The sequence below is a fragment of the Cyprinodon variegatus genome, unplaced genomic scaffold, assembly GCF_000732505.1.
Source record: "Cyprinodon variegatus isolate N-32 unplaced genomic scaffold, C_variegatus-1.0 Scaffold285, whole genome shotgun sequence".
Classification (NCBI taxonomy): Eukaryota; Metazoa; Chordata; class Actinopteri; order Cyprinodontiformes; family Cyprinodontidae; genus Cyprinodon; species Cyprinodon variegatus.
Window position 1 is genome coordinate 322,028 of NW_015150738.1, and position 26,251 is coordinate 348,278.

The window sequence follows — 26,251 nt, forward strand, 5'->3', positions numbered from 1 at the left end:
GGCCAGATGTCCGGCTCTAGGGCGGACAGTCATTGCACTGTCCGGCGTCCGGCGGACGTGTATTTGTCCTCCTTTACCTCCAGACTCCACATACTCCTTCAGCGCTCTGCTCCACTCACGTACGCCGTGCGGAGTACTTGTCTGTCATGTAAATCAATGAGAGCTGATCCACACCCTCCGCTACTCCTCCACACGTCTCTGTCCACGTACGTCTTCTCCGTCTTTCACCGTCAAAATACGGAACTGAGCTAATTTTTTGCTCCGCTCCGGTCAGTCCAGATCAAGACCCGCAATTGCAATCGCACCAAACAGGAAAAAGAATGTAGAGAAGACCCGGTTTGTCAAATTAAATTATAGTAAAAACAGATCGGTAACTAGAAATTAGAGCATAGTTTGTATATATTCCCAAAAACTAAGAGCAATTAATTAAATAATTGGATGCAGACTATTGGTGCTTCAACAGACCAGGAAGAAGTTGTGAAATTCTAGCGCACACCTCACAACTTTAAAAGAAAATTCTTATTGCAGGAATGGATTAAGAGATTGTGAGTTTGGAAGCAGAGAACAAACATAGTTCATACAAACTATGGATGATCCTAGTTATTCCTGTTACAAAAATCCACAACAGAAAGAAAATATTTGCGCAGAAACTGAGCATCTGCTGGATGATGATGGGGATTTTTTTTAAATATGTCATATTAAATTAAACGTTCACAGGGTTTATACAGGAATGAGATAATTTAATGCTCTTTTAATGCCATTATAAATAATCTGCACAAATTAATCGTGTCAAAAAATTGTCATTTTTTAAACACCACAATGTATTAAATAAATACAAATGCTGGGAACCAATTATTTTTTACATCTCTTTAATATTTTGTTCTATTCAGCTACAAAAGCATCCTCTTTAAACTACTAAGAATTGTACTATAAATGTGACTTTACTCGATTCTTATGTACACCTTAGTTATCTATTGATATTCTGCACAATGTCCTCCTTTTTGGTGCTATAGAAATGGCCACCCTATTCAGATGATTGCAGTTCACCAAAGCCCGATAATCTGCTATCAATTGATAACAGGTGTGTGAAAGCTGGGAAACATCTAAAACATGCAGGGCAGTGTGCCTTGAGGACCAGGGTTGAAAAACATTGGTTTAGTCGATCAACAGCTGATTGAAGACAATCTGCATTCACAGGAGTCAATTAGAAACCTGCCCTTTCTTTCTCTTTTTTGCTAAATTGGAATGCATTGTATCATTTCAATCTTAAAAAATGTATTTTTTTTTTTTTATCCCAAACAACATGATGTAAAAACAGATGGAAAATTATAGTGTTCTATTTTTATTTTTACTTGGAAGTTGAAATTTCAGACCTATTAGGAAATCTCAGCTGGAACACCCCAGAAAAAGGGACTTCCAAGTTGGAAAGTTGGAGATGTGACCATACCCAACCTCTTCATTTAGGAATAATAAAACTTTCCTCAATTGACTGTTTGAAGCCATTATCATTATGTACATACCAGTAAGTCCGTCATTCTGGTATTACTCTTTCGCTGTGTATTACATGGGATATTTTAGTGCCCTTTACATGCACAAAATACCAGGTAGAACAGTATTTTTGTAAGATTGGGAAACAGAGGTGTTATGTCTCTCTGACTTCCCAATTCCATGGTCCAAGGTAAATCGACTGCAATTTTAGTAAGGATAAAAAATGTCACTTGACCGTCAGATCTTTCCACCTTCACTCAGAAACATAAAATAGCTCTCCTGAGTGAGTAATTAGATACCCTTTATTTCTGTTGAAATGGATGGCATCTTTCAAGATAAAGATCAGCTAAGGCCTCACAACAACAAGGAAAAAAAGACATAAAAAAATGGAGAAAAGACAAAAAAAATAGTAATTAATAAATTATTAAAATATTAAATAACAGCATTCTAAACTCTTGAATTGAAAAAACATTGCACATCTAGGATCATTCGTCATTTAACAAGGAATCTATATTTTTAACATACTCCAGCTCTAACATGTTCCACACTTCATAATAGGGTTTCTTTAATGAGAAAATCCAGGTAGTCTGAATACCTGTTTATACACTTTTTATCTTCTATCTTCTATCTTTGCAAATGACATTACTAAGATTTTTTTATTTTTTTTTTTTCGATAACGGTGCTAATTATACATAAAAGGTGATATGGTGTGTATTGAAACAAATCCTTATAGCATTGTCTTAATAAAGGAAATGACGAGTGATATTTCCTTTTAAACACGGAAACCCCCTCTCTGATCATTTCGGTGAATGACAGCGATAAGCAAGGTGTTGTCTGCAGTGACACTCAATTACTGAGTTTGTATTGATCAGTCTGGACCAGAAAGGCTTCATGTTTTTACAGAATTAGGCTTGGCACTTGTTTACTCAAAGCTATAGCAATAACCATATATTCCGGTTTGTTTAAATTGATATAATGTACATGCATGGTATCATTACATGGATATTTGAGGTCATTTGGTCCGTGTCCAAATGCATGACTTATTTTGTACATAGCTAATGCAAGTAAATTGGTTTTACAAATAAGTTAAATATTAAAACTAATATGTAACTTATTTGTAAATTAGTTTTACAAATATGTTATATAGTAGTTTTAATATAATTTTTTTTTATTATTATTGTTGTCAGAGGCTGCAGCAATAGTCTGATAACTTTAATTAAATTATGTTAAAAAACTAAAACTCCAACATGAGTGACCTCTGTAGTCAAATATTTTTTTTAAAATTGCGGTTAAAATGCTTAACAAAGGTAGGTATGTTTTGATATTTATGGAAATTGTTGTTCAGCTGAAAATTCAGCTCCTGCTGATACCTTTCTGTTGAATCCCTTTTTTTCCCCACTGTTTCACTATTCAACTTGAGTGTGATTTGTGTGATTGGAGTCTACACAGTCCAGCTCTCAAGACTGCCATTAATACACATTACCTTTCAATTAAAGTGCTTCCAGACTGCGTCATCTATGAGTACAGGATTATTTTGAATTATGTGAGTAACTGAGGTAAACTTTGCTGGAGAATCGCCTCACTTGGCGGCAGCTAAATACTAGACCAGCCGATTTTTATTCAGCGCACAGTGGATCACATCTGTGTGCTGTTAATGTGTGGAAAAGGAGCCTGCATCTTCCCTAATCAGCTCACTTAAGTCACGACAACACACTGTACATGGCCTTTATTGGTTGTTAGCTTGGTGTGTGGTCTCAGAATGCCTGACTTAAGTGTTTTTAAACAAAGAATCTGTGATCCACTCTGAACCTTTTTGGGTTTTTCTTGTTTTTTATTGTACTTTTTCTCTTGTTTTCCAATGGAGGTGTCTAGTCACATACAGGTCTTAGCAAGAAAGAAAGTTCGAGAAATCCAAGCTGCCATTAAGGTACGTCTGGCTTTGCCCAGTTGCAGGGGGCTTTTCATTGCCATGGTTACAGGCTCTTCCTTTGTTTTCCTCCCCTCCCCTACCCCGCAGGTGTCTAGTCACATTCAGGTTCTTGCCAGAAGAAAATCTCGTGAGTTTCATTCCAAGCTAAAGGTATGCGCTTTTCTGCTTTTGGGCTTGTTGGTTTCTGTGCGTCTTAAACTTTCTGTTCCTGTGGTGACAGAGTGAATGCCTGGTCCTCTGGTTCCCTCTAATCACTGACTCTTACCTGTTCAGCCTTTTCTAACATCCCCTTAGTTTCTTGCTCATCCTCTTATGTGGTCATGCTTCCTCTGTCCAGGTTCATTTCTCTTCATGGACCATTGCTTTATCCGCAACTGCACATAAATTAAGATAACATCAAACAGTATTTACATTACATTACCTTTAGATGACTATTATCATTATTATATAAATGAATAGATAAGAAGAACTAAAAGTTTTAAGGTTCATGCAGGTTTAGAATTGGATAAAAATGTAAATCATCATGCTCAAAATACAGTTTGGACTTAACAAATATGCTTAAAAAGCATTAAAACTTTCTGTCAGTTTATCTCTTATCCTATTTTCAAGCTCAAAGATGACCCCCCCCCCACCCCTATCCTCCCCTGTTGCAATCTGCAAATCAGCTGCATATAAAAGGAAAAAAGGGTAATGAGTTTGCTCTAAAGAGATGTGCAACCAATCAGCTGAACCTATATTTGTTTAACATGAACTAAACAGTGTGTTATAGGCTGGCTAACAAAGTAAATAGCTAAGGGGAATTAACAAGGTTTGTTGAACTTAATTGATTACCATTTGAAACTCAAATTACTGCTTAGGACTACAGGATATTGGGATAAAATGACTTGCAGTAGTATTTACCTAAAGACGTCTCACCTCTTGTTTATTGCTAACATTGAAGACCAATAGAAAATATGACTACTTTAATGTATTTATTATGTTTTGTTGTTTTTTTGTCTTTTAATGTTGCATCTGTCTCACTTTCCTGTTTTGGCAATAAAACAGTTTACATTTATTTTCTTAATGACTTAACCAAATATTTCTGTCACCTCCTAAAATGTTTTTTTGCAGCATCAAAAGCAAGCATTCAAAAATAAATTCCTCCCATGATGATTGTTTAAAGACCTAATATTAGTGAAGTAGAAGCAGAGAAATACATTAAAGTACAAAATTCTCATCCAAGAAGCTGCTTTAACTGGAAAAGATCTTTTATACAGTTTAGTGTACATATTTTGGTGACATGAACTCAAAAAGGGGTTTAGCTTTATGACACTTTTATTTAATTAGAAACAATTTAAACTAGATATTTATTTAAATAAATTCAGTGTAAATTCAGACTAATTGGGTAAATACTAAAAACATGCAGATGTCCAAAGGTCTCGGTTGGGCTGCGTTTTAATACAGTGATAAAACAGTATAAGTCTCTAATCGTTGATCTTTCTTGTGTTTAGTAAATGTGTTTCAAAGCATGCTGGCATTGGCTGTTGTTGGGTGGCTGAGCGCTGACTCGCACAGACGGAAGGAAGTGTACGGTTTTAACAATAAAACAAAGAAGACCTTAATCCTCTACCTCTTTTGAAGTAACCCAACTTTTCTTGTCCGACTCACTGGTGTACATTCAGAGCGAGAGAATGGCTGCGAAGCTGCCTCTTTCTCAAAATGCCCTTTTTCTGTTCTTGACATTTTTTGTCCCCAATCTGTTGATTACTCCAGGTTCTCACAATGCCATTGCATCAGCCACTTTCCTTCCTCTCAGTACAGATGTCATAGTTTTACAGCGTTCTTGTCAGTTATTTAAAGAGAAAAAGTCACAAACAAAGGCTTTTCAGAAAAGCAGAATAAAGTGGATGAAATGCATTGTGAAATAAGTAATATTGAATAATACAGACTGGTATATAGGGTATTTTTATATTAAACTGCACCCTGCCTGTGTGCCATGTTTTCACGTTTTTTTTACAGGACTATACATTTTGACCTCTTTGCTCCTCTTCCAGTATTCAACACAAATTAATGACCCCTTATTAATCTTTGTGTGTATAATCATGTGTGTGTGTGCTGAGAGAGCCGCTATCCACCTCCCTGCCTGCCTTTTCACAGGCACAGGCGTCTGTATGAAGGGAAACAGAGCTTTTGTATGAATCCCTGTCTTTTTTCATTTAAAGCAAATTAGAGTTCAGCAGTAAATAGAAATCCAAGTGTACCCTTCATTTAAGAAGAATCAAAACCTGCTGCTTCTGCTCTCTTCTGTAGTATTTTAGTAAAATTACAGTTATTACATTACTGCTCTGTTTTGTCTTGAGTGATGAATGCTGATCAGGAAATTATAGAGCAAGATTTTAACCACAAAGGCTAATTTGTAAATACAAATCCTTTGGTTCTGAAGTTTTCCTGAAACGTATGTGCATGTTTGCACACTTAATGTTCTGTAGAAAAACAGTAAAATTACATTACTTTTACCTTAAGTTTAAAGATGTTCTATGCATACATGAGACTTGAATTACTCAGACCAGTTGGATTATAAGTTTACAATGAAACCTTGTTTTTCTGCATTTAGGTCACGAGTATGGTAAGTAATTATTTTTAATTTGGTATGCAATTCCTGCTTTATTTAACGTTGCTTTGTGTGCTTTTGCTAATTGTCCATTAATGCCGACTTTTCTACTGATATCGATGCATCTGTGTGTCATGACTCTGCTACACTGACATCCACTGCAAGCATGCCTGCCTCAAGCTTCTGCCACCAATATGTCTGCATGAGCTTTCCACAGTGCTCACATGCACAAGCTGCTGCAGAATTTTATAACTCTAATTACAATAAAATTCTTTCATAGTTAATGTTTAAAATGAATAAGATTTTAGGCAACCTTGACGACTTCCAAATGTGTAAAACAAAGATAAAACAAAAGAAGCAATGTTGAATTGCTAGACTTAATAATGATTTCAACAGCTTCAGGTTTACCTCAGAAATTCTTTTGGATGTTTAGATGTGATTAGTTTTGACATTCAGACAAATGCAGCCTTGAAATGAGGGCCTTTGAAAGAACATTTTAAAAATATTTTTGTGGAAAATGAGTTATCAAGTGAAGTTTAATTCCACTGCATACCACTGTCTGCTGTCGTATATTGGAATTTGGAAGCTATTGTTTAGGGAATACCTTGGAAGAAACAGACAAATCTGTCCTTAGCATGGCTATACTGATGGTGCTTTTAATGTGCTTGCTGTTTACTGCTGTGAGAAAGTTCAGTGTTGCTGTCAACATTCAGTTTAGACTCTGTTATCCCTCTACCCCCTCACTCTCTCATATGTGCAAGTTGCTAAGCCTTTTGTTAATGCCTTTGAAGGACCAAGCGGTGAAGGACAAAGCCCTCCAGAGCATGGCCTCCATGTCCTCAGCTCAGATCGTCTCTGCAACAGCAATCCACAACAAACTCGGCCTGCCAGGCATCCCTCGGCCCGCCTTCCCTGGAGCAGGGGTACGTACCTCATTGGCACCCTGTTAAAGATCTATTCTGTCTCACTTCACACAGGGCAGAACCAGGACCAACTTTACTGAAACCCAGGCCAAATCACATTACACACCACAGCTTTGCAACAACTGTCCCAATCTGATAAACACATGATCAGAAGGAGCGGTAGTCCAGATAACTCTGATCAATAAGGATTAGCTGCCTCTTTGATGTTGCATCTAACAGATGCTCACAGTTGGACTTTGATGATTTATGTTTCTTCATCTCTAGTTATGGCAGGGTATGATATCAGCCGGTCAGCCAGGATCCTCACAAGAGTAAGTCTCAAAAATATATGTGATTATAAGAATATATGTAACGTGCTAATAGGGCTTTTTCCAATAAATCTGTGCTTTTCTTTTTCAGCATTAAGCCTTTCACCCAGCAACCATATCCCATCCAGTCAGCAGTTACAACAGCCATTTCAAGTGAGAATCAGCTTGATAAATAATTGTAATTTGTCTAAAATTTAGGAAAACTGTGGAAATGTAGAATTGAACATTTTAAAAAACAATGTCTTTAGGAATAATCAGTAAACATTACAAATAGGAGATGAAAGTCTGGTTGTTTTTCTGTATTGGCAGGTTATGAACCTGCTGCCGCTCCAGCTCCCACAGCCCCAGCGTGGCAAGGCCGCTCCATCGGCACATCTAAACTCAGACTGGTGGAGTTTTCCGCCTTCCTAGAGCAACAGAGAGACCAAGACTCGGTCAGGAGAGCCATATACCTTAACACACATTTTTGTTCTTATTTCTACCCTTTATCAGCCAGCAGCTAGGTTTGCTGTCTGAGTGCAAGGAAAATATTTTCCCAGATAAATGTTCAGCTGAGTGGTGACCAAAGTAAATGGAGAGAGGGGAAGTCTTCTCTGCAGCAGCACTCAAACATTTTAGATCAATCTGCTTCTTCTAAGGCAAACAGTTGGATTCAGGGTTTCACCAATATGAAAATCTTGGCCAAAATCAACAATAATATAAAAGTTATATCAGTAACCGAAATTTATAGATATATATTCCTCTACCTTTTAGACACATAAAAAAAAACAGTTTTGACAATGCTTTAACGGTACAGCTACGAACCTCCAGTTCAACAAACACCACAGTCTCCTCTCAACACCCTCCGGAAAAAAGAGCAACTAGATGGAAAAAAACTTTAGTTGTTCATACTGGTTCCGTTTTAGTTATCAGAGTGATCCAAATATGTTTAAAACTAATAAACATTAGCTGTATGATAATGCAGGATCTACAATCATGGATCTATGGCTGCAACTAATGATTATTTAGCAAATCGATTAATTGGTCGATTTTTTTCAATTAATAATCGGATAGCCAATGTTTTCTTAAAGTGGATTGTTTTCTTAATGAAAAAGGTGAAACTAAAACTTTTCCACTTGAGGAGTTTTGGATAGAGCAGATTGACAGACGAAAGTGTTTCTATTTTTTTACAATTTCTAAATAATTACTGCTCTGTGTGCGTTGCTCTGTCAGTGAAAGGCACATTTATCAGTCACTATACTCCAGTTAATGATTAATTGATTACTTAATTGATGATTATTTCAATAATCGAGTAATCGTGATTAATCCAATAATTGTTTCAGGCCTACATGGATCCCTACCAACCTTTACCTGAATTATCAGTCTGGTCTGATTGATGTCATTTATTTTACATAAAGCCCAGTGATCCAGAGTATGCCATTTACACTAAAGCCTGCATGTCACAATGACTGATTTAAACTTAGAAATAACATCAAATTACATTAAAGAAAATCTATTCTTGATTAAGTTTTTTTCTGATGTGTATATATTTGCCCTGATGATTCAAGTATGATTCATCTGCTCTTTCAGTACAACAAGCACCTGTTTGTACACATCGGACAGACCAATCACTCCTACAGTGACGCCCTGCTGGAGTCTGTGGATATTCGTCAAATTTATGATAAATTTCCTGAGAAGAAAGGAGGATTAAAGGAGCTGTATGGAAAAGGTCCTCAGAATTCTTTTTTTCTCATCAAATTCTGGGTACGTATCAAAATACAGTATACATTTCCAGGGTTATCAAATGTGATTTATAATCATATATAATTATAACTAATTTTAAAAATACTGAATCCTGTTCTGTATCACTGTGTTCAAGTTTTTATTTGGTGATTTGGAGTAATCAGGCTGCACTGAAAGGATTGCTCTCTTAATGTTTGCAGAATGCGGTGTGCTATATTTGGTCTTGCATAGCAGGAGAGCCTTTTGATCAAAGCACTCACTAATTCAGTGTAATATCTCCTAACAATGGAGTGACCTGGTTGCACTCCTAATGGCTGTTTAAACATTGAATGTATTTCCTCCCTGATGCAGAATGCTAACAAGCGGCGGCCAACAAAGTAGCCCCCGTATGCACTTGGACTAAGTCCCCTCAAATTCCTTTTGAAGTGACCGGCAAATCTGAATTTCAAATGAACGACAGAATCTGCAAAATAATGAACATGTAACTGCTTGGCTTAATGAAGGAGGAGAATGTTGTTGGGAGAATGTCTCCTCTTTTTGTGGCCATAATGAACAGGATGTTCGGGGCACAGAGAGGCTGCCCTCCAGGAGCAACCCATTCATCCTCGGAAATCAGTCTCCTAATGTAACTTCATTTAGTTCTTGTTAGAGTTTTTTCCCTCAGTATGGCCACATTTAGATGTTTATGCTAATATGACTTAAAAACTTTAAATCAGTAATTTTATTAATAATGTTGCCAGATCTCTTAGCAGTCTATGTTATATGCTTATCTTCTTATCAAGACATTTTGTGAGGGTTTTTTTTTTTTCCAAAAAGAAAGAGGACATTTTATATGACAAAAAAATTATAATCATTTGATAATGTTCAATACAAAAGTTTATAGACACATAAGAAATCCTGAATGTTCTAAATGTATGGACACTCCTGCTGAAAAAGACTCTTTACTCTATAAATGAATCAATAATTTAATATTAAATCCAGACTGGAAAAAAACTCTCACGGTGACCTTTTTTTAATCTCTCATAACATCCTGTGTGCTTTTATGCCACAGCTTTAACGATTCGACACCTAATTATTGTTGATATAGGAAAGTTTAGCCATGTTATTTTTCCCCTTTCATTTCTAATACATATCACTGTTCCTTGAATGACAATAGTGTATTAGAATAATGTATAAAAGAAACAAGGATTTTGTGAACTATTACATTTTACCCTGGAAAAAAAGAGGAATTCATGGCTTAATAAGTTCCTAGACACTCAAATCAAACTAAATACTAATCTACATTACGGTATATTAACCCCGGAAATCATCAGTATACAGTTGTGTTTAAACTGTAAAATGTCTAGAGTGTTTATTTAATTTTTTTAATGCAAAATAAAAACTACTTTGTGGCAAAGGACTGATTTTATTCCATTTATTTTCTCTGTTCCAAACCACTAAAATGTCTTTATCTGACGCTGGTGAAATTTGAGCTGATATATATAGGCTCAATCTGCATTTAGTGACCTTGTCTGAAAGCCACACTTAGTTCAAACTAACTTAGAAGGTCAACATTTAACACTTTCCTTTGCAGATTTCTTCTAAAAAGTTAATCCTAAAAAAATAATTATCTTCCTTCCAGGCCGACCTAAACTGCAACATTCAAGATGATGCTGGATCATTTTATGGAGTGACCAGCCAGTATGAGAGCTCAGAGAATATGACCATAACATGTTCAACAAAGGTTTGCTCCTTCGGCAAGCAGGTTGTTGAGAAAGTAGAGGTATGCACTTCTTTGAATTTTGATTCAAAACCGTTTTTTAATATATATTCAATCACCAAATATTATATTCCTTTCCACAGACTGAATATGCACGCTTTGAGAATGGTCGCTTTGTCTACCGGATAAGCCGGTCTCCCATGTGTGAATACATGATCAACTTTATCCACAAGCTAAAACATCTCCCAGAGAAGTACATGATGAACAGTGTCCTGGAAAACTTCACCATCTTATTGGTGAGCACCTCCCTGACCCTCCCCCGTCTCTCATTCTTCTCCTTTTCTCTGCGGTTGTGTTGTCAGTGGCTGCAGCTGTCGTTTTTGCCACCCTTACATTCCTCTCATTCCACAGGGGATGAAACACCGTCCCAGGAGTCTCATTATCTTAAAGGGAAAGGGAGGATAAGAGAGGGCAGGAACTCTGGTTATTAGCCATCTCATGGGGTCTTAAGTATCATTAACCACAAAGATAATTAAAGCAAAAAAATAATTAAAAGTCAGACGTAGATCGATATTTGTGTGTGAGTTTGTGGCCATGTATTTGTTACCTTGTGGGGACAGTGTAAGGTCACTTTCTCAGGAATATACTAGATTGTAGGGAAAGGTCAAATCTTCTTAGATTTTGTTTAGGATGAAAGTGTGAATTTAGTTTAGGTTTAGAGTTATGTGTTTGTAATGGTTAAGGTAAGGATCTAGGCTAGGTCATAGAAATGAATGGAAAATAAATAGAAATCAATGGGTTGTCCTCATCAGCAGAGCAGGCCGTGTGTCTGTTTGTGTGTTCCTGTTCGGCCATCTTAGTGAGAACACTTTTTCTTATTTTACCTGCAAAGCGAGGTTGTGTTGTTGCAGAGTGATGTCTCTGGTCCTCAAAAGATATTTTGCCAGGGTTTAGGGCTAAGGTGTGTACAGAGTTAGGTTTAGTGTAAGGGGGAGGTATGTACTGCTAATGGTTAGATTCAACCCTAGGTCACACCGGTTACTTCCAACATTTTAATCTGCAATTTGTATCATGTCACACTGACTGCGTATAGAGATGCTGGGTGATTTGATCTGTGCAGATTTTTTTTTCCACATCAGTCTCTGTGCCAGATTTCCCACATTTGACTTGGACAGATTATGAAAATGTATTAAAAATAAATAGATAAAAAAAACAAAAATGAGTCTGGGCAGTATCTTTTAAATCAAAACAGCTAGAGAATGTTTCTACTCCTAAATTAAAAACATATTGGAAACTACGGTTAAAGAAAAGGAAAAAGCAGCAATAAAGGCTGTGGGATAGTTTACATGCTAGCTAGGGTAGTGAGAGGGAATTCTCAGAGAGAGATCTGTGAAATTTGTCAAAGTTTTTACTTTTTTTTCATAAAGAGGGGAGAGTGATAAGTCGCACTTACTTGCACTGTCTGACCCTTGTTGTTTTTTTTTTTTTTACGAAGCTCAAAGAGAATTACTATCTTATCTGTTGTCTGTCATTGGGAACTCTTATCATATGTTAAGTATTCTTATTTTTAACATTTCAATTATTGTTTATGCATGAGTCTGCCCCGCCTTCTATGTATGTGCCGTGCGATTCAGCCTTTTTTTGGTTCACATTTTCTGTTGTGATTGACAGACATTTCATTTTGTATTTTCCCCCAAAGCAGATATATTACATTGTAACCAGGTCTCTCTTCCTGTTGGACCCATTAAATTGCAGCTTAATTGCTGCATAGTCAGACTAAAATAGGCCTGCAGTCTATCTCAGTCGCAGCTTCGCAAGCCCCCTTGCAGAAAATCAGGTTGGTTCTTCATCCCCATTGACTCTCAATGAGCGCTAATTGCCACAACCTCATCCAGCACACTTGTCTGTCGGATCGGACAGAAAATCAGATTCAGTGAGTTCAAGAAAAGTTTGAAAATAACTGGAAATCAATGGAAGTTGGCGAGAGTCATGGTAAGGTCCTAAAATCATATAAAACAAGAATGTGGGGGTGGGGGTTGTGCAAAACAGTCACCAGGGTCTATTTTTCTGAAGAAATTTATGAGTTCTCCAAAAAAACAAGACCTCATGAGGTATTGAAATGTTCAAGTAATGATAACTAACCTGCAGCTTGGACAAGTTATGAAGGTAATAGATGCATGGGATCATTTCTCACTCACTTATTTGAATGCCAGGTCCCTGGATGCTCCAAAGAAATGGCTAAAACTATTTTTAACCTAAACAAATTAAAATGATTCTTTCCCGCATTAACTTCTTCTTAGATCCATTAATAGCATCTAGTTTGAGTTCAATTTAAAGTTATCTCTGTTGCATTCCAGGATCCTTTAGGTATAGAAGTCCAGGCTCTAATCATCAGTTAAAAATACTGAATTTAGCAGATTGATCCAAAGAACTCAAAAAATAATGCTAACTCAAACTAAATAGGCCGTAGTCAAGTGTCATAGTCTTAAATATTAATACATTTCCAATCACCGAATTATTTTTCTTTCAGTAAATCAAAATGACAGTCTTTTATAGCAAGTAATAGAATAAAAAAAGTATCAAGTAGTAAAATAAAGTTAATAAGAAGGATAAATTCTGTAAACTGCTGCATTTTGTCCCACTAAACTTATGAGTGGGTTAGCAACACTTGCCATCTCACTGATGACAACTTGTGTGGTGAGTTGATGTATCTGTTGGTGAAACAGCACAGTGTCACCTAAGTGGGAGTGGCAGTATTGTTTTAACATATCAGAGAAAAAGCCCCTTCCAAGGTCCCTCAAGATTAATTCCAGATGGGCTGATAATTTATCTGAAGAACTTTGATATGTTATTTTTCTGATATATGTGATTGTTCCAACAGCCATGGTGAGGTAGATGGAAGACATTCACAGCCAAGATATAGCTTTGTTTAAGTAATCAGAACCTAAGAAGCTGAATTTTTGCATAGCTGTAAATTCCTAATTAAATTCTTGCATCTGAGGAACAAATTGCAAGTATTTGAATGTTGCATTTTATCCAAACCTGTTGGTAATGCAAAAAAATATATATAAAAAATGTAGTCCGAGACGTGGGAAGCAGTATGAGCAAATAGTTAAAAACTTAATTCACACTAAAACTTTTCATTAGCTGATCAAAGATTTTAGACCATACTCTGCATAATCTGCACATATATTTGTCTTTTAAGGAATGTTTCCACAGAAATCCATGCATTCATAAGCACCTTTTCTTTTGTCTTTGAACAGAATTCAAAGATTCAAGGTTGATTTTTGATAAACTCTCTTTTTAAATGTGTGAAGATCTTAAAGGGCATACTTTACTGCAGTTCTGGTTGTGAAAAGACAAAACATAGAGAACACGTTAAAAGTTAATATTGTAACTCTAACTATTACTCTAACTATTGTTACTCTAACTATGAGCATCAATATAAAGACAGAATTGCACTTAAATGAAACAAAAAATAGGTATATTTATAATTCGATTCAATTCAGTTTATTTATATAGCGCAAATTCACAACACATGTCATCTCAAGGTACTTTACAGTTCACCAGATCATACAGTCAAATTGATTCAAAGTTTTCTATCTAAAAAAAAACCAGTTGATTGCATCAACTCATTGACTGAATGCAATCCCTCACACTAAGCGTGCTTGTAGCGACAGTGGAAAGGAAAAACTCCATTTTAACAGAATGAAACCTCCAGCAGAACCAGGCTCAGTGTAAGAAGCCATCTGTCAAGGCCGACTGAGGTTCAAGGAGACAGAAGCAGAAGCAGTGATATAAAATAATAGATACAAGGTTTGCAATTATTTCCCCCAGAAATGTCACTTTTAACAACTGGTTGCAGGAGCAGGGGCCAAATGGCTTACTATGGACCTGGCTGTGACATTAGATAGTACACCAGAAGCAGGTATTAGAAGTTGAGTTATAAAGGGAATCTACTTTCAATGTTTAAAAAATGGCTTGCTCTGGGAACGAACTAAAATCTTGGAAAGAAATTGTGAGATAAAACTATTCTTTTACCCTAATGAGGAATAATTCAGAAACCTTTTGTGCAGCCCTTGTTAATTCAGTAATTTAAATTTTTTCTTTTTTGTACACACACCATTGTGCAATGTTTTGCACGTGGGTTTGCATCCAGAACTAAATCACAGAAGCTGATGTGGGATTTAGGTCATAAGGCGTAGGTATCCAGGATCAACAGAGATTATATTCACAAGGAATGATAATGAAGACTCATAAGTGTAAGAGGTAATGGGGGGTTTTGGATTGTTGAAGGGAGTAGAAGCACCCAAAAATAAAGCTTGAAATGTTTCAACAGCATGACTTACTTCTCTTGATGATTTGAAAGCATGTATTCTTTAGCATCCCTCCAAACATCCTGCATGTTTTCTCTTGCAGGTCGTGTCAAATAGGGACACCCAGGAGACGTTGTTATGTATGGCTTGTGTGTTTGAAGTGTCGAACAGCGAGCACGGCGCCCAGCACCATATCTACAGACTGGTAAAGGAATAAACCAGTCTGTTTTGTTTTTTCGTTTTTCTTTATGGACTTATCAACCTCCAAAACAAGTGGCAGTGCCTCTGCATTGAAAGTCAACCTTTCAATGCTCTTTGGTTGAGGTATGAGGTGAAGTTAGTGTGTTGTAAGTGTTGTTTGACCACAGCTGTGAAATATGGTACAGTTGTTTTATGATCTATTGGGAACTTAATGGGAATTTTCATTTTTCAATATGTTTAGTTGGTTGTTTCAATGAGATTTATTTGTCAAATGGAAATCTATGTGTAGTCTCTTTCTGATTTGTTATACCAACTGAGAGGGAAAAAGCCTGTGATGGTCTGTACATTTTGTGTTGAGAGTGTTTTAAAAAAATCTGTGTTTTATAATTTGTTTCAATACATCTTGTAGAAAACCATGTTCTCACAGCGAAATAAACCTCCCAAAGACACATAAATAACACTACAAATACATGTCAGTGGCTGAAATCATATGGATGTAAAAATGTGTAAATATTTTTGTTGAAACACTCCAAATTTCAGACAGACAAGAAATACACTGTGAAATAAGGAGGTACAGTCATGTAAAAAAAATATTAGACCATCTTTGTCATCAAAAACAATTGTTTTGTAATCAGATAGTAACTTCTTTTCGTATCGAATGATAAAAAAAAGCGGATAAGAAAACACAGAATGTCTGAAAGCACTTTTTGACAGTTCAGTGCCATAGCTACTTAAAGAAGCAATAGGTTAAGGGAAATTAGCGTATCAAATCAGAACAATACAACAGAGCTAGGTTAAAGACAAAGGAAGAGTATGAGGCTTCTTAGGTACATCTGTTTCGCTTCTCTTGCTGGCTTCCATTTTTTGCAGGCTGCGGTTATTTTTGCCATCATAAAATACCAAATGCTGCACTCTGTTTTATCAGTCCTGGGAACTCTCATATAATTGGCTCAGGAATCAGAAACTAAACACGAGCTACACACTGTAAAGAAATAGTTCCAGACCATACCTGACAGGTTTGGGTTTTTGTAGCCCGGCGGGCCCGATTATCATTATCTATTTATAGAAATGGTCAAAACACAGTTTTAAGATTTCTAAAACATGTTTCAAAATTATTCTTACACAAATACTTTTTTTGTTTTATAGCTGTGTAAACAAATAAAATTAGATTTAAAATTCCACCTGACATGCCTGACTCTGCTAGAGTAATGTAACAGCATGTATTCATTTTTAGCCACACCTCCTAATGGGCTGCATCATTGGAAACTAGAAGCTTAGACCTTTCAAGGAGAGGTCATAGGTAATGATTTTTTGCCACATAGAGTTTATGTGTTGACTTTCACTGGGTTATTCTAACACACTGATTTTCTGTATTCTGTTGTAAGCTGTAGGTTTATGGTTTTTTTCCTGTTGAAAGGTGAATCTCCACTCTAGCCAGTACTGGAGTTGAGGGGGGATGGCATCCCCCATTCTTAAAAAAAAATCTTAAAAATCATCCCCCTTCTTAAATGACCACCCTCCCATACCACCCCCTATGACATTTTATAGTTGAAAGTGAAAAATGTCTATTTCTTATTAACAGTAATGGCAATGATATTGCCCTTCAACATTTAGGCTGTGGACTTACGAGTAGCCTTAGCAAAATGAATAAAATCAAAATGAATGAAATCAATCATCACTATATTAATTAGGCTATATATGTTTCCAAAAACAAAAAAAAATACCCCTTTTTTTCAACAACTACACTTCAGACTATAGCCTTAACGTCTTTGGAGGCTCAAACAGATTTACTTCCTGTTCTCAGTTTAGCTCCATCCATCTTCCCATCTACTTATCCAGCTTCCATTTCCCTACCGAGGATGTTTAGTTCAACATCACAATGCCGCCATCATCATGTTTAACCAAGGAGGGTAGTGTGTGGAGAGCAAGATGTGCCGCATTCGTTTCCTATCACACAAAGCATTTTATATTAAGGCCAAGAATTTTTGAATCTTACCAGTGCTGCTTCCTCGATATATTTGCTTTCTTTTCAGTTATGTTCTTTGTACATTTTGTTCTTTTACCATGGACATCATGGCTTCTTTGATGAATTTTGTCCTTTCAATTCCTGTTTGTTTATGTGGATAGCCCTCTTTTATACTGAAATTAAAGGTATTGTGGAGGATTTTGGGGATTTTTTTTAAAAGACCCACCCTCTCCATTACAAAAAATAACCCTTTACCCGCTCCCGAGAGGGAATGCCTATTTAAACGCGTGTGAGGGCGTCCACAAGCCCATTTCTCCTCATGCAAGCTCCATTTAAAAGTTGCTGTTCTCATACAGTAGCTCATGCAAGCTTACTGTGCCCGAACATCCACCCTAATCCCTAAATCCCTCAATCACTATATAAAGCAGGGACTATATAGTGGACTTCATAGTGAACTCAGTTAACTTACCCTTCGGACAAATGAATCACTACTATTTACTCTCTGTTGGCACATAACTCCTCCACTACTGCGCGGTGCCTGCGCCATCTTTGTTATTAGCCTTTGCTGTTGGGTAGTGACAGCCTATGGTGACAGCAGGCCACTTTGACAGCAAATACCATAACGGGATATATCTGCCTCTCTGAGGCCTTTTTTCTCTTCCCATACACTTCGTAGACACTTTTTCTTTCACAATCTTCGGCCATTTTCAAAGAACCATGGTGAGAAAGGCGAGCTTCAATCACTGTCTGAAACTGTAGCTCACCACAGATATGGGGCTGAAAGTGCGCATGTGCAGAAAAAGACAAAAATTATTTAGATGATCCGCCCCAGAAATAAAAGATCGTCCTTTATACCTTTAAATTAAAGATTCGTGAGGAGAAACCTGAACAAAAAATTGCAATTGATTTTATTTAGTGTATTTTATTAAAAAGGGATGGGCACATTTGGATCAAATGTAAGATGTAAATAAATTGTTTGCAAGCCATTGTATAAACCATTGGTGAGTAACTTTCTCTCTAAGAATTTCTGTTTTGCAGACATAAATGACATGTTTTGGCAATTGATACAAAAACATTTTTTTGTTCCTGCCAAATGAAAGTACACGTCTCTGATTTAGACCCTTCTGGTCCAGACGCACTTTGTTTTCCACCCAGTGCTCACCTTGGTGATCCTGCAGCTTATAAACTACAGCTTAAATAATGGTGAAACTATAGATAACTCACCATGCCTGGAGATAGAGGTGTAATTATTCCTGTCGAGTTCACATCTCTGTTGCCTGCTTCAATCCTAAGCCTTAAACTTAATAAAGCTGTTTGTGAACTCCAAAAGATGCCATAAAAACTGTGAACTCTCACCACATCAGATTTGTTTTGTTTGCAGTGTGTATTTTGTACAATCAGCCAAAGTTTAAGTGTACAGTGCCTTAGAATGTATTCATTGCATTTTGTTTAGTTCTTAAGTTGGTTTTGTGAGCAAGTCAGGCAAATATAACAGTACTCCACTTCTTTTTCAAATTACACTTCATCAAATCAGCACACAGTTTCATCATTTTTAAGACACAGTACACTTATGTTCAGATTGGTTTGTAAGCTAGAAGAAGAGTTTCTAAGGGTTTTCTACAATTATATTACAAATAAGAGCTGCCTTTCATGTTGCAAAAGACCAAAAAGAATCGGGAGAACCTGTTGTGTTCTGCGCGGTAGCGAGGAAGTGCCTTTCGGTTTCAACTTTCCAGCTTCGAAAAAATTTAGTAGACATGAAAAAAAAATAAAAAATCAATGTTGCTTTACCAAAAACAGAACACAAGTGACAACAATCACCACATTGCCTTTTCTTAAAGGACTTGGGACTGATTGACAGCAGGAGAAGAATAGCTAATTAATAAATCATTCCTAATTACAACATTGTTAAATTTGAAAAAATATTAAAATTCTTGCATTTTACTCTTTTTTTTTTTTTTTTTACACTGACTTAAAGCAGGATGCAAAAACACTGAAGCAGTTTGTTCCATGCACACTTGCAGGTTCAAGTGTTTGCAGATTTTTAGGAAAACTGCAGCCTCCTTGTTGCTGTGCCTGCACTTTCACACACATGGAAAATAAAAAATGTTTGTTTTTCATGGGTGATCTAGACATAGTCTTGTGAATTCACCTTTTAAAACATATTGGAAGAATAAAAAAAAAAGTTTATTTAACAGCAGAAAAAAAAAAATCTAACATCATGTTTAGAAATGCTTTCTAGTTAAAGTGGGATTTTTTGCCCAGGCTATTTTACAGCTGCTACTGTGACGTGTGAGTGGAGGTCTGAAAACTAATGGTAACACATAAATGATCTCAGTTACATAAATATGTTCCGGTTCTTACAGGTTTTTGGTCATAAAAAAAAAAAAAAAGTATTCAAAGAATTGTTAAATAATTATAGACTGTCTGGGGGTTGTAGCTTTGCCACAGTCCTGTGGACAGCGTGGAGCTGTAATAGCCTTTATTCAATTGTTTACCCTGTGTATCTGTTCACATTTATTGATTATACTCTGTAGTGAGATGTTTTTGTTGTTGTTTTTTTTCTTATTGTACCTGTATACTTTTCTCTGTGATGACATTGTCTGTATACTGAAGCCCATTCCGATGGTAATGTCACTGCTGCACTGCTGACATATAAATACTAAAACCGCAGGACTGATGCCTTTAACGTCGGCTGAACCATTTTTAAGGGAAAATGGACACAGAGAGCTGCATTCAATCACGCAACAAACATATCAGCAGTTTAGCTCTTGTTATTTGTAATTTAGATTTTTGGATCGGGTACTGGTACCTTTCTCTTTTATGAGCATCTCTGATGATGATGGTGATGATGATGGCTTTAAAGTGATTTTTAAAATAGCTCACTCACTTTGGTTCTGTGTTCGGATCTTTGTTGTTTTATTTTGTTGTTTGTTTGCTTTTTTTGTGTAAATGTGTTTTGTATAAAAGTATATCTCCGTGTTTTCTTGGTACAGATGTGTGATATCTTTTTCGTAATCATGAACGTAAAGTGTCGGAGCAACGGAGAGAAAAGAAGCTGTGCTGTTTCCGTGTTCTGCTCATGGTCTTGTCTTTGCTCCGTGACATAATGATGCCTTCTTGACAACACTAGATATTTTGTAGCTTTCTAGACACTTTCTATGTATGCAACATTGAAGTTTAATAAACCTAAAAGAAAAAACACTCTTGTTTTTGTTTTTATTTTTCTCATGGATTCAGGCACACCATAGCATTTTAATGTAATTTAGTCATTTACTTAAAGAAGTAAAAACTATATCTTATGCATGTTTATCAATCACAAAGGGATTCTTACCATTTAAATAGATGATTATATATTACAGCAACTAAACCCAAAATTTGTTTTGTTTATCTGTTGACCACAAGAAAATTAATGACACAAGAAAAAAGTGTGCTTTAATAACAGTTAAATCTAAGGTTTCTATTATGGTTCTGCCCTCTGTTTGGATTTTTTCTTAGTTTCTTTGTATTTGTAGTTATTTTCTGTCAATGCTTAGTTCTTGACTTACCCTTTGTTGCCCCCTTGTGCTTGTTTCCTTTCCCCTTGGCTTCCTTCTAGTTTGTTCTGCTCACACCTGCTCCCAATCTGCTGATTAGCCTGTCTTGGTTCAGTCTCCCCATATATACAACACCTCTGCAGTCATTCAGTGCTGATTTTGTTGTTTTGTTGCTTCTTCATCTCTGGCTACCCACGTGAGTTTTTCCCTGATGTCTGCTGATATTTTCTTTGTATTTTCTGTTTTTTTTTTATTTATTTTTTTTTTTTATTATTGTCTGATTAAAACTGCACAACTCACCTCTGACTCCTGATCTCTGCATTCGGGTCCTCAAAATCCTCCACCCAACCGTGATAGACATAGTGGTCCAGCAATAGAATACTGCACAAGGAGGTTAAAAGACAAAGATTTTTTTTTTTTTGAAAACTGGCTTTTTAGTGAGTGCTGTAACTAAGTTATTTATGGAAAGTTGAAAGGAAGGAAAACAATAGTTTTGTATGTTAACTATATGTGTATAAGATGACAACCATAATCCAGTGGGAGGGACATTATTTAGAGACAACCCAGCTTGGAAGTTTCATAGCACACAAAAAGCTGGTCTGGGCGCTTCACCCCCTGCAGTGGCTGCCATGTATGCCTCCAGCGCCCGTAAAGGGTAAAGCATCTCTGACCCTTCCTTAGTTGTACCCAGTGGTGGCTGAAACTGAGCCAAACTCAATGGTGGGTTACAGTGGTCTTGTGCTATAATGATAATAATGGTTAGAGGTAGAGGATGCAGTTTTGCTCCACAGTGACTGTCAGGACTGTCCTCTCCAACTACTGCAACAACCTCTTTCTCCAAGACAGTATCACAAGGCAATCCTGCAGAGGTGTGCAACTTTACCCCCCTTGTCCAAAACAGAGCTCAGCAGAGGTACAGGTCTGGCACATTTATGTACAGACTTTCCAGTTAAAGTTTGTGTTTTTAAAAATTTTTGATCATTGGAAGTGTTACTGCGGAATAGAGAAAAGAGCTAATAAGATGGACTCTATGGTAGGATTTGCTAACATGTTGAAATTATTGCTTATAGAGCTAGAACAAACTCTATTTCACTAAGGGTTTAAACACTAATATAATGTTAACATTAATGTGTTCTCTATTATGCTCATTACATTTTGATTACCAAATTATGACCAAAGATCATTTAATGGGAGTCCTCGTGTCTGGTAGCTAAATAAGGCCAAGAATCAATAAAGTATAGGTTTCTGATTAAAAAAATACTTTAATAAAACATTATTCTGCCAAATAATCTTTTATTCACCTCTTGGATATGCATTGTTGTGTTGAACACATTCTAATTGTTCTAAATTTGTTGAAAGCTAATTTGACCACTTTCCATCAAGATAAACTTTGGTTCTCAAACATAAAATCCACACTGAAGTGTGATATATATGGATTTGTAGCTTACTCAGTTGAGTTTTACCAGTTTAGTCTAGAGTTATTAACTGAAATATGTTTGCCTCACATTGCCTTGCCCTATTAATGTTTTGCATTGTTGACAAAAAGTTTTATTTTGGTTTCATCTGACCACAGCACCTTCTTCCACATATTTGATGTATCTCCCAGATGGCTTCTGGAAAACTTGAAACCAGACTTTTTATGGATATCTGTAAGAAATAGCTTTCTTCCATAAATGCCAGATTTCTGCAGTATATGACTGATTGTTGTCCTATAGACAAATTCTCCCACCTCAGCTGTAGATCTCTGCAGTTCATCCAAACTGACCTCGGGCCTCTTACCTGCGTCGCTGATCAGTCTTCTTCTTGTTTGAGCTGAAAATTTAAGGGGTTGGCCGGGACTCTAGTAGATTTGCAGTGGTTTTATACTCCTTCCATTTCAATATTATCGCTTCCTAAGTGCTCCTTGGGATCTTTAATGCTTAGGAAATCTTTTTTGCAATATAGATCCAGCAGCATACCCCGTCAGACCAGCATACCCCGTCAGACCAGCATACCCCATCAGACCAGCATACCCCATTGACCAGCATACCCATAGTACGCATGCGCAAGACGTCAGATTTGCATTTATCTCTTTAGTTTTATATGAAAAATACACTTTAAATTACCTCACCGGGCATGTATCCTTTTAGTCATGTCCCAAAAAAACTATTTAAGGTCAGATCGCCATATGCTTAAAAAAACCGCCAAGGTAGTTTAAAGTGTATTTTTTGTACAAAACTAAAGGGATAAACTAAAGGGATAAATGGGTTTTGACTATAGGTCTGACAGGGTATGCTCATCTGACAGAACACCTGCTTTAAACTTCTCCACAAAAGTATCTCAAACCCGCCCACTGTGTTCCTTGTTCTTCAAGATGCTCTCTGCACTTTAAACAGACCTCTGAGACTATAACAGATATGGTGCATTTATACAGAGACCGGATTACATACAGGTGGATTCTATTCTCTCATCATTGTCAGTCATTTAGGTCCACATTGAATCATTCAGAGAACCTCACTGAACTTCTGAAGAGAGTTTTCTGCACTGAAAGTAAAGGGGCTGATTCATTTTGCACCCTCCAAGTTTCAAATATCCAATAAATTGTGTTCCACTTCATGATTGTTCCACTTGTTGTTGATTGAAAAAAGTAACAATTCACCTCTTTATGTCTAAAGTCTGAAATGTGGCAAGAAGTTGAAAAGTCCAGTGGGGCAAAATACTTTTGCAAGGCACTGTAGCTCATCAACTCTCTTAGCTGAAACAATGGTTAAAAAAAAGGCAGTCTTATATGAGAGTCACTTAATAACTCGCCTGAGACACTGCTGAGGGTCCTAGTCATGTCAGGGGAGTCAGTCAGGGGAGCCTGCGCCAGCCACACTAATTAACGAGCTTGAACAAGAACAGGGATGACACTACCAAGCTCTCTGGTCATCGGTGCAAAGGCCTGCAATTCTATCACCAAATGCACCCGGTGTTGTTGCACCACCAGCAGTCTTAAGAGATGCAGAGAGGGCAAACAGTTGTGTGAATGAGTTGCCACGGCAGCCAGCATGTGCTCCTGATTCGTATGTCACAATGTGGACCTGTAGAGGTCCGAGCTGGCTCGGACGCCTGAGGGTGTGTTTCCTGGACGGGGCCGCCTGTGGAGCTTTTGACAGTTGCCTTTTGTATCTCTGCTTCTTTTTCTATGTCCGCTTCTTTCTCCTTGAACACCAGTCAGCCTTGGCAGATGGCCGCTTACACTGAGCCTGGTTATGCTGGGGGTTTCTTCCTGTTATAAGGGAGTTTTTTTCTCCACTGTCACTATAAGCATGCTTGATGTAAGAGATTGCTTTCGAGGCCATGAGTCGATGCAATTAGCTGGTTTTGCTTAGATAGAAAACTTTGAACCAATCTGACTGAATAACCTGCTTGAATTGCTTCTATAAAGTGCCTTAAGATGACAGGTGTTGTGAATTGGCCCTATATATATATATATATAAAATAAATTGAATTGAATCTGTGTCCTGACACTGAGTTGCAGGAATCAAACATCAGGGTGCAAACTTCATTGGGTGACACAATTAACTCAGTAAAACCAAGTTCAACAGCTAACAGGACAGCCAGCACCCGACCATCAGTGGACAGACATGACAACTTCCTTGTGTCCTGCCAACAGGCGGCAAAACTCCTTGAAAACGCTTTCCTGGAGGCAGATGCCTCTCCTTATGGGAGTTCCAGCTGAAAATGCCTCAAGGCCATAGAGATGATATCCTGCATAGAGCAAATGTGCTCCTGGATAAAAATGAGCCAGTCTGAGGGTTGAAAGAACGGTGACCCCTCCTCATAATCACCATCATCTCTTAAGTGAGAGGCAGATGCAGTAAGAGACAAAACATCCTCTTCTGCGGACAAATCAGGTATGGTAGGGGAAAAGAGCCCAGTTGCTGGAATTGAGGCGTCACTGATGTGTCTGCAACAACAACTTAATCTCCACTAACTCTTTTGGTAAATTCTCAACCCACTTGGCCAGGCCTTGTTAAGGCTTGCCATGCTTCCTCCTAAAGGGGTTGAGACACCATGGTCTTACCCCGGCACTTTGAAGGCCTGAGTGGGGCCACTTGCCAAGAGGACAGGAGGTCTGACTCATCATGAGGGCAAAGCTGGTCAAACTGAGCCCCTTTTACTGCATGAGGCTGCAGTTTATGCAGCGATTTTTAGACTGTACATCCACAAGGTGATCACGCCCAAAACAAAGAAGCAATAGGTCATAGCCAGCATCCGCCTGAAGTGCAACGCAGCAATCCATAAAGCAATTGGAGCCATACATGTCCAAGTTCAACAAGAGAGCTCAACCCCATTAAGATGGGAATTGAAAATGTAAAAGAAAAAGGCTAAAATCAGGAGAGGGGCCACAAAAGCTGCCATCTCCAATTATGGCCAAACAGGGAAACAAAAAGTGTCCGACAGACAGTCATTAGAATGAGGCAAACTGACTGAATGCATGTACTTTGTACATGCACAGTTCAGTGCTTTCAGCACCACCCTCGGGCTATCACTAGGGATGAAACAGATCCCATATGGATGAATGCTATGAGGGAAAAAAAAAGGCAGATTGCTGGTGCTTCTTGAATGGGGTTTATGAAACCCTACAGTATAAGGAACTATAGCTATCCACCAAAAACTTTTAGAGCACCTTATGCTACACTCTGCTCACAAGATTTATGTAGATAGCCCTTTTATTTTCCAGTATCTGCCCATACTGCCATAAGTACCAATACCTAGTTTAGTAATCATAGTATCACTTTGCTAGATTACCCAGCAAACATGCCTGATTTAAACCTAAAACAGAATGTTTTGAGAATTACCAGGGATTCCTTAATGTCTCTACTGAGCAACAGGCTGCTTGCAATATCTAGGTATTGTGTAGGAATTTAACTCTATAAACTGAATAACCGAGATGAAAGAATTGAAGTATATTATGGCATTCCAAATATATCAAGGTGTAATTGTTACTTTCCGGCTGAATCATGAAACACTGCTTTACTTTCCAATGAACATTGAAAGTTAAATTAAAGCAAACACTGTCTCATTTGTTTAGATTTTATTACATCTTTGTTAATGTGCAAAATATAAAAAAAATCTGAAACCCTTTTTCCCAACCATTGTCGTTTTTATGCTACTTTTTGGATCAAAGTTGGAAAAGGTTTTGTATTCATCCTGTCAATCTGTCAATTGAAAGTACCAAGTTGCAGCATTATGTATTTATTAAGCATTTTTTACCGTATTTTGTTGTAAGTCATTAAGTGATTTTTTTTGTGTTCATACATAATTACTGATGCCCCAAAACATCGGACGTAGAGCTCTCTAAAAGACTTAAGGTTTGAAAGCGTGTCATTTTGCATTGTAAAATGTTATCTTTTATATCATATCTACAGCAGGGGGCAGCGTTGCTTTTTTACCCATCAGTTCTCTCTGAGTTAATCGCTGCAGTAAGCGAAATCACCGCCAGAGGGAGATAGATTGAATTTGACAGCCATTCTAACACACATTGAAAATATAGAGCAGTAAATTATAGTTATAAGCACAAGATAAAAAAAAAATTATATATATA

The 26,251-nt window shown here is 37.1% G+C and overlaps 1 protein-coding gene across 6 annotated transcripts in view; it reads left to right on the forward strand.

Annotated features, from left to right (window-relative positions):
• Positions 1–16,828, forward strand: part of tead1 (TEA domain family member 1 (SV40 transcriptional enhancer factor)) — a 56,427-nt gene extending 39,599 nt beyond the window's left edge. Inside the window, exons 5-15 of one of the 6 annotated variants that reach the window (XM_015383457.1) lie at positions 3,353–3,415; positions 3,506–3,568; positions 6,012–6,023; positions 6,800–6,931; positions 7,196–7,242; positions 7,331–7,392; positions 7,549–7,673; positions 8,809–8,982; positions 10,583–10,723; positions 10,804–10,956; positions 15,080–16,828. In XM_015383457.1, the coding sequence (XP_015238943.1) occupies positions 3,353–3,415; positions 3,506–3,568; positions 6,012–6,023; positions 6,800–6,931; positions 7,196–7,242; positions 7,331–7,392; positions 7,549–7,673; positions 8,809–8,982; positions 10,583–10,723; positions 10,804–10,956; positions 15,080–15,193 (1,086 nt within the window). In that variant the 3' untranslated portion in view covers positions 15,194–16,828. Of the gene's footprint in view, positions 1–3,352; positions 3,569–6,011; positions 6,024–6,799; positions 6,932–7,195; positions 7,243–7,330; positions 7,393–7,548; positions 7,674–8,808; positions 8,983–10,582; positions 10,724–10,803; positions 10,957–15,079 lie in introns of all 6 variants that reach the window. The other 5 variants (XM_015383456.1, XM_015383458.1, XM_015383460.1 and 2 more) reach the window with 5 other exon arrangements.
• Positions 16,829–26,251: the final 9,423 nt, after the last annotated feature.